The sequence below is a fragment of the Poecilia reticulata genome, unplaced genomic scaffold (genome assembly GCF_000633615.1).
Source record: "Poecilia reticulata strain Guanapo unplaced genomic scaffold, Guppy_female_1.0+MT scaffold_232, whole genome shotgun sequence".
Taxonomy (NCBI): domain Eukaryota; kingdom Metazoa; phylum Chordata; class Actinopteri; order Cyprinodontiformes; family Poeciliidae; genus Poecilia; species Poecilia reticulata.
In genome coordinates this window covers 116444-125133 of record NW_007615026.1, presented here as the reverse complement: position 1 = coordinate 125133, position 8690 = coordinate 116444, and the positions used below count along the sequence as shown (strand labels likewise).

The window sequence follows — 8690 nt, the reverse complement described above, 5'->3', positions numbered from 1 at the left end:
TGCTCCCCTCCCGGCCTGCGGGGGCGCTGTGACTCAGAGACAGTCAGCTGCTGCTCCCCTCCCGGCCTGCGGGGGCGCTGTGACTCAGAGACAGTAAGCTGCTGCTCCCCTCCCGGCCTGTGGGGGCGCTGTGACTCAGAGACAGTCAGCTGCTGCTCCCCTCCCGGCCTGCGGGGGCGCTGTGACTCAGAGACAGTCAGCTGCTGTTCCCCTCCCGGCCTGCGGGGGCGCTGTGACTCACTGTGGCTGGTAGAGGAAGAGGTCGATGATGTTGTCGCGGCCTTTGGGGTGGTTGAAGAAGACAAACAGAGACCAGTGGATGAGCCAGGTCCTCTGCTGGAGCGACTGCAGCGGGGAACTCACCGACTGGAGGACAAACAGGAAGTCAGAGAAACACTTCCTGTGTCCGCAGTGCTCTAGAATCCGACAGCAACCGAACGTTTCTCTGCTCCGTGTGAACTGTTTATTCTCACGTTGTTGTCGACGGTCTCCCGGAGCCGGGTCAGGTCCTCCATGGCCGCCTCCCAGTTCTGCATCAGGATCTCGGAGGCCAGTTTCCCCCACAGCGAGCTCAGGGCGTTCCGGTCTGTGGATGGAACCTGCAACCGGCAGGAAGAGCCGTCAGGACCGGGCCGGACCCAAACGGGTCTGTGGCTGTGTGGGGTTCTCACCAGGACCCGGAAGAAGTAGAGGTATTCTGCAGCGCCTGAGTAGTTCCCGCACTCGTACTGGAACTTGGCGTACCTGTAGAGCGTGTCCAGGTATTCCTGACGGAACTGGGAGCAGAAACAAAATGAGTCGATAAAACCCTGAAGCAACATGGACACAGGATACAGCAGCACATTAGCATCCCTCAAAGATAAGAGCACAAACATTAGCATGCTAACCCGTCAGGTCACATGGTTTTCAGATTTTCCTCAAATTTCAAAATGACGGCCATTTTTCCAGGTGGCCCCCGTTTACTTGTTCCCCATTTTCGTCCATCCAATTTGTGCCACATTGGATGGTTTCCGCTTTGGTCATCCTCTTCATACATGTAGCGATAGCAGTGTTGTAGCACTAGGTCTTGGTCTCGGTCATTGAGGACTAGGATTTTATTTCAAGACCACAACTGTAAAAATATCATTAAATTGTCAGCATATTGTCCAGTTTATTTAACGTCTTTGTTTTCACTGGATGTAAAACATACCGATTAAACTCCAAGCAATAAAGCGACTTACTGATGACGTGTTTGTGTTTCCGCCGCCCCCCTCTAACTCGCTCTGAGACATGGCAGTTTGTCTCGGAGCGGGARAAGACATCCGTCTAATCGTCGGTAATAAAGTTTCCTACGTAAATCATAGGAAATCATGACGACATGTGAATTAAGCRGCGCTTCGCTTTCAGACGGTGAGACTACGTCCAACTTTTGTTGTCACTCAGAGAAAGTTGCGCTCTGTGAGGTGATGCTAGCTAAGCTAGCTGTACACGGACATGTTGCGTTTGCGATGATAAATGCCGCCACTTCCTGCGCTTGTTGTTGACAGACGTGCTGCACATGTGCGACGATGCTGTGACAAAGTCTGTAATATGTGATGTGACTCACGAACGATCCGATTCTTCTGAACGGATCTTCACTGTAAACGACAKGACTGGAGTCTCACTGAGAGCCGTTCTTTGTTGTAATGCTCTGGTTCACTGCAGTAGCTATTATTATTCTATTTTATTAAATATATATATTTATTTAATCATCGAATAAATAAAATCCAAGAACGTAAGATCACACAGAGCGCATGGCTCTGATTATTTTCGCCACCTGGTTTCATGCAGGAGGAGACGGTGACAGCAGTCAGGGTCTACCCTCTGAATAACGGTTTCTGACAGGGGCCCTATGAGCAACCACCCAGGGGGTTATCTTGTTAGGGGCGACATGAGACCTCTGCAGATTGTGACACAGAGATGATAATTATAAATTATAATTTATTTCAACTCTAAGCATTTAATATCTAGGTGTTTTGATGGGAATGTGGATCTTTCAGCTGCTCAGATTGATCATATTTCATATTTTATTGCGTCACGTAGCGCGGGGCGCCGGCCTCAGAGTGATAATATGTAGCAGAATCAGAAACTGAGGACTTTGCTGTTGGCGAGTCTCACACCAATCATCAACAGGAAGGAGATGAAGATGACAGTCATGTTAATGGTTAGCATTAGCTTCCGATAATATTTTTATGAGTTTAACGGTTTAGCTTTAGCTTCTTCTACTTTTTCTTTTTACATGTTCAGCCCATGGGAACATCTGTACACACTTTTAGGTTCCTGTCTCAAAATGTGAAGGATTTTTCTGAAATACTCAATCATCTGGTGCAGCAAAGAGAATCCATCTTTCTGGCAGCAGCTAATGATTAGAGGACGTTGACCGTCCAGAACCTCCTGTGGTTGGGGGGCTCTGAGCGGCCAGCGGCGTCCAGGCGATGTGTGATGTTTCAGGAAGAAGGCCCGACTCCATGACTGTTACTGGGAACAGGTTAGCTGCAGGGAGCTGAGAGGGACTGCAGAGCATCACAGGGAGATCCTGGATGATTACGGCCACAGAGGCAGCTGGTTGCCATGGCAACATGAGCACACGCGCGCTGCGAGGCGACGGAATAAAATCTTACGTTGTGTTTTTCTGACAGGTAGTCGAACAGCATCCTGCCATCCCTGAGGAGCAGACAGAAGACAAGAGGGTCAGCAGGTTCTGCTTCCCATCATGCAGCTGGGCGGGGGGCGGGGCCTGGCCGACCTGGTGGACTGCATCTGCCGGGTCGTCTCCGGGTCCTCAAACATCTTGACGATGGGCTCGGTCTCCGACTGCAGCTGCTTGAGCTGGGCCACCACGTTGCTCCTCTTCTCCCTCAGCGCTGCAGGACAGACAAGCAGCAGAGCGTCTGGCGGCCATCTTGATTAGCTAACATGTTTCACAGTTTCTACCTATGAGGGTTTTTAGTCCCAGTCAACCCTCACTGAAATAATAAGAAGTTTTTGAAAAAGTTTTTCTTCAGAAAACAAATTGTTTAAACTCGAATCAGATTTGGTATAAAACAATGCGAGATATTATCTTTAACCTGATTTTCTCCGTCCTTTTTCATATCACATTCATCTGACTAATTATTTATTTGTGTAGGTTTTCCCACTCTGGCCCTCCGTACACCTCTGGGCTGCATCGTGAGGATTCTGAAGATCTGCTTTTGACCCTAAACTTGCTGTCAAACTCTTTAGTTTTTTGTCAAATCAGGATCCTGAAGGCTCTTAAAGGGCCGGTTGTCCCAGAACGTCCTGATAAAACCCATTCAGAAACTTAGATGGATTCGGCCCACGGGCCTCAAGTTTGACACATGTGCCACAGGGGGTCCCAACCCATACTTTGGGAACCCCTGGGCTCAAAGCCAAGGATTAATAATCTGAGTGTTTATGATCAGACATCTGGCCCGAAGCGTCATAAACCATCCTCAGCTTTTATTTTGAAATCCGTCCTCCCAGCTGCTTTGGGAAAACAAACTCAGACCAAAACTCTTCTGGATCTGTCAGACTTTTAAATGGCTCCGCAGGGAGCCGGAGTGCTGAGTGTCCAACCTGCTGATAATATTTCTTCCTTGAATCAATCCCAGTTTTTCTGATGCATTTAACAATGAAGTGCTAGTTAAACGTGTCTCAGTCCTAATCCGGGTGGATCCTGATCCCAGATCAGCTGCTTACAGTGAGGGATCTCCTTGTCTGGGTACAGGTTCTTGTAGACGTCCATGGCGAAGTCCACCATGTTGGTGTCGCTCAGCAGGTCCAGCTTCCCCTGCAGCAGCTCCTTCTCATTGTAGATCTGAAAACACATTTATTTACCAGCGCAGACATTAGAAATGTTTCCTAAACCAATAAACTCTGGGATGAAACCAGAAACTAAACTACTATTTAAAAACAGCTTAGAGTTATTTTTATCTTGATTTTAACAAATGGAGGCTGAACTTTGTTTTAATAACGTGAAACATCAGCAGAACTTCTACCAACAAAGTGAAATTAATCCGTTTTTACGTTTATTGGCATTGAAAAATGACAGCTTGTAATTTATTATTTACTGTTAGGAAATTAGTTGTAATTTTGAAGAACCACTATAATAATAATAATAATAATAATAATAATAATAAAACACAGTGGGATGTTATTTGTGGAAAACGATGTAAAAATAAAAGTACACAGTTTGCAGTCTGATGACAACAAAAATAGCTCAATATAAAATAATATAAAATAGCTTAATATATTGACATTTACTTTATGTGGAAAAACAAAAACAATTTGTGCTTTTTATCCATACGACCCGTTTTGTCCCTATTCACAAGAATCACTGAACTAATAAAGTGAAAGAATTGTCCTTAAAATTATTCACATAATTTACCCACCAAAACATTTCTACCACGTTTTAACGATGATAATATAGATATTATCAGATTCTATCTGATCATATAGTATCAGATAGTATATTATATTATCAGTATCCAGAAGATGTTTTGGTTTTTGTCCTTTTTCTGTTCAACTTTGGAAAAGTATTTTCACTTTGATTTGTACTGAACCATACTTCTCCCTTTGTCTTCAACATGTATTGTTTGTTACCCGATAACAAAAAAACATTTTTATATAATTAATCTTATATTCTTAGCCAAACGGCACGTTCATAAATGAAAACCACCTTTTTCCATGTTAATAAATGACGTCAAACAATGAGAACTACTGAAAACCACCAATACCAAAGCTATTAAAACATGCTCTGTGACGTGTTTATGAGATGTTATGGTAAAATATTGTCTCCATGTTTTAACCCTGGCGGACACAATGTATGCTGACCTGTATCTCAATAAAGATCTATTCAAAATACATAAATGAAGAGATGAATAACTGGAGGATAATCAGGATCATTCAACGAATAATGTTCAGAAATCAGCCGATTTCAAACATCCCGTCATTCTCGGTTGAACCCGCATTACGTCACAGATTAAAGCTACTAATAAGCGTCATAAACTACATCCTGACGCATTTTCCTCTTATTTTTCAGCTGAACACTAACTCAGGTAAAAGCAGCCTGTTAGCTCCGCGGCTAATGCTAGCAGCTAGCCTTTAGCCCACCTAGCATGACTGAGCTAAACCTGCTAGCATCCGCCATTAGCTTCCCACATGAATAAACGGCTTCACCTCCTTCACGGACAGGAACTCCAGCAGAGGGAAAACCAGGTGTCGGTCCAGAAAATGAGCTATTTTAGTCGTTAGGTCGTATTCCGCCATCTTTACCGGCTTTTACTGACAGACGGAACACAGTCACGTGACAGACATACGTTGTTTTTATTTATTTATTTACAATATTTAGTTCTGATTCTTTTCATTGCTGTAAAAATCGACCCTTTAATCCAGTATGAGATGAAATACGTTGTACTTTAAAACCATCGCTGCCCTTTAATCTGCATTAATTAATGTTGATGAGGAAAATGGGGGAGATTCAGTGTGAACCAAATAATTATGATTTAGCTTTAAAATGAGTTTCAACATTTATATTTAAAATGTTAGAAATGTTTCTGGTTGTGTCTGGTATCGACCAGCTTCGTCCTCTAGGTGGCGGTATAAGTCTTTATGATTCTTTATGCAACCTGCGGGTTTATCAAGGTTACAGTTTATTTCACTTTAGGAACAATCAGCAGGAAAACACGGATCAGGATCAGGATGATGATGATGATGATGGTGATGATGATGATGGTGATGATGATGATGAAGATGATGATGATGATGATTAATCAAAAGCAGTTCATTCATCTCTCTGCAGTGGCAGTGATGGTGCTCATGTAACGCCCCGCCCCCACCTGTTGCCAGAGACTCGTGTTGGCAGAACCGGTGTTCCGAACTCGGCCCGGTTCCTGCAGAATCTTCTGCACAGTTGGTGAGGAGGAGAGTTTCCCGCCTCCGCAGCTCGGTGGGGAGGAAGAGGAGTGATGAAGGCCGGTTCTTCTCAGCTCTTTGTTCTGGATAATAATCCGTTAAATGCGTCGCCTGGGAAACCAGCCTGAACTTTGACCTTCACAGCACAGCAGGTTGATCCACCATGATGAAGATGAGGATGATGAGGGAGAGCAGAAACTGTAATTAGTAAAAACATATCGTCTGATTCCAGGTTCGGTTCTCTGATAAAGAAATATGGAGATAAATTGGTTCCAGTATTATTGCCACCAAAGAACCTGCTTAAAAAAGCTTTTCAAAAAATGAATCTTTGAAAAACTCCAATACATTTTGAGTGAAATGAATGTTTGCATCAGGCTGCACAGTGGTGCAGTGGGTAGAGCTGATGCCTTGCAGCAAGAAGGTTCTGGGTTCGATTCCCGGTCTTTCTGCATGGAGTCTCCATGTTCTCCCTGCATGGTGGGTTTTCTCCTGGTTTCCTCCCACAGTCCAGAAACATGACTGTCAGGTTAACTGGTCTGTCTAAATTCTCCCTGTGTGTGTGTGTGTGTTGCCCTGCACCCGTCCAGGTGACCCCGCCTCTCGCCCAGAACGTCAGCTGGAGAGGCAGCAGCTCCTCCTGACCCGCTGACGGTCCAGGTGTTTGAAAATGGATGTTTGCATCAGTTTAACTTAAACGCCACCTGATCAGATGTTATTGATCAGCTTGGACACAAAGATACGAAGTGGGTTAGGGTTTTTTCTGATCGTTCATTCGCCTCACTGATCTATGGAACACCGTATTTATTTTACCTTCTGATAAAACACAGAGAAAATAAACCATAAATTTAACAGACTTTATTTATGCTGCACCTTTTACACGTCAGAGAACAAAATATGAGTCTAAACTCAGAGAGGAAAACATAAACAACAACAAACTGAACTAAAGTGAATCTCCTGCTGCTTTTTAACAGAAACATTTGATCCCAGAGAGCAGAGCTGACCTTCAGTCTGGTCACTTCTCATATTCAGACCCGGATGGATCAAAATCATTTTCATTCTCCAGTAAAAGTAAAGAAGCTGCTGCTGCTGCTTCTCCTGTTTGCCTCTGATGAGGCGGACTGAGTGGCAGCCGCCCCGCTGCAGGCAGTGAAGGGTTAATCCAAGCTCTGCGTAGGAGAGCGCGTGCCAAACGGAACAAAACCCAAAGCGCCATCTGTCCCACACACACTTGGTTCTGGCGCCGCGTTTTACGCACAGAAGCGCCGCACCGGCTGCGGGAAGCAGCTCCACTCAGATTGGATCAGGTTCGGTGGTCCCGCTGCTGGCGCGTCAGGAAGGATGGAGAACTCCTCCTCGTCCCCTCGGGACCTGGACCAGAACCAGAACCGGACCTGGACGGACCACAGCGTCCAGTACAAGGTTGTGAGCAGCCTGCTGCTGCTCCTCATCTGCGCGCTGGGCATCGTGGGGAACGTGATGGTGATCCTGGTGGTGCTCATCACCCGGCACATGCGCACTCCGACCAACTGCTACCTGGTCAGCCTGGCGGTGGCCGACCTGATGGTCCTGACGGCCGCCGGGCTGCCCGCCATCCCGGACAGCCTGTTCGCCTCCTGGGTGTTCGGCCGCTGCGGCTGCCTGCTCATCACCTACCTGCAGTACCTGGGCATCAACGCGTCCTCGGGCTCCATCACCGCCTTCACCATCGAGCGCTACATCGCGATCTGCCACCCGATCAAGGCCCAGTTCCTGTGCACGCTGTCCCGGGCCAAGAAGATCATCCTGCTGGTCTGGGTCTGCACCTCCATCTACTGCGTCATGTGGTTCTACCTGTCCGACATCGAGCTGCAGGTGTTCGCCAACGTCACCGTGGTCACGTGCGGCTACAGGGTCCCCCGGAAGTTCTACCTGCCCATTTACTTCTTCGACTTCAGCGTCTTCTTCGTGCTGCCGCTGCTGCTGTCCGCGGTTCTGTACGGCCTGATCGCCAGGATCCTGTTCCTCAACCCGCTGCCCTCTGACCCCAAAGGCCGGGAGAAGCGCGCGGCGGCCTCCGCCAGCAACAACCAGCGCAGCAGCTGCAAGAACGCGCGACACTCCAGCTCCACCGCGACGTCGCGCAGACAGGTGAGCGACGCACAAAATCCCTCAGATCTTTGGTTTCATATAAAAATGTCCAAAAGAGTCTGAAACAGAAATGTGAAATTCATTTGTCTAAATTCATCCTCTGCTTTTTGTACATTTTCTAAGGGCAGGAAGTGACATCATTCCTGTCAGCTGAACCCGGAAGTTTAACATTCACTGTTAAAGTTCAGCTGATTTTTGTTTCACTGATTAAATGTTACGTTTAAAAACAGAATGAAAAGCATCACCAGTAACGACTCCAGCTGATCCCTGTTCAGAAACTCAGACCTTCTGCCTGAGGTCTGCACTTTGACTAGGCCGTGGCAGCACTTTGATTCTTTTCTTTTTCAGCCATTCTGCTGCAGATTAGCTTCTGAGTTTGGGATTATAATCCTGCTGATGACCCAGTTTGAACTCAGCCTCAGCTGAAGGACAGATGGACTGAAGGCTCTGGTCCCCAGAGAAGGTTTGGGTCCAATCAGCTGCTGGGGTCCAACCAGCTGCTGGGGTCCAATCAGCTGCTGGGGACCAACCAGCTGCTGGGAACCAATCAGCTGCTGGGGTCCAATCAGCTGCTGGGAACCAATCAGCTGCTGGGGACCAACCAGCTGCTGGGAACCAATCAGCTGCTGGGG

General features: G+C 46.8%; 2 protein-coding genes and 1 long non-coding RNA gene across 5 annotated transcripts in view; 2 read left to right on the top strand and 1 right to left on the bottom strand.

The window, feature by feature from the left end:
- eif3eb (eukaryotic translation initiation factor 3, subunit E, b) overlaps positions 1-5333 on the bottom strand; it is a 7496-nt gene extending 2163 nt beyond the window's left edge. For 2 of the 3 annotated variants that reach the window (XM_008402430.2, XM_017303255.1), the window contains exons 1-7: positions 5197-5332; positions 3718-3835; positions 2765-2882; positions 2640-2682; positions 672-776; positions 474-599; positions 242-366 (exon numbers count right to left, since the gene is read on the bottom strand). In XM_008402430.2, the coding sequence (XP_008400652.1) occupies positions 242-366; positions 474-599; positions 672-776; positions 2640-2682; positions 2765-2882; positions 3718-3835; positions 5197-5286 (725 nt within the window). In that variant the 5' untranslated portion in view covers positions 5287-5332. Of the gene's footprint in view, positions 1-241; positions 367-473; positions 600-671; positions 777-2639; positions 2683-2764; positions 2883-3717; positions 3836-5196 lie in introns of all 3 variants that reach the window. The other variant, XM_008402429.2, reaches the window with a different exon arrangement.
- On the top strand, positions 4299-6197 carry LOC103460328 (uncharacterized). The gene is made up of 2 exons (XR_532906.2): positions 4299-5075; positions 5825-6197. It is a non-coding gene; the product is annotated as an uncharacterized LOC103460328 (long non-coding RNA).
- Positions 6198-6779: 582 nt separating this feature from the next.
- trhrb (thyrotropin-releasing hormone receptor b) overlaps positions 6780-8690 on the top strand; it is a 3970-nt gene continuing 2059 nt past the window's right edge. Inside the window, exon 1 of the mRNA XM_008402428.2 lies at positions 6780-8058. Within this exon, the coding sequence (XP_008400650.1) occupies positions 7270-8058 (789 nt within the window). The 5' untranslated portion in view covers positions 6780-7269. The remainder of the gene's footprint in view (positions 8059-8690) is intronic.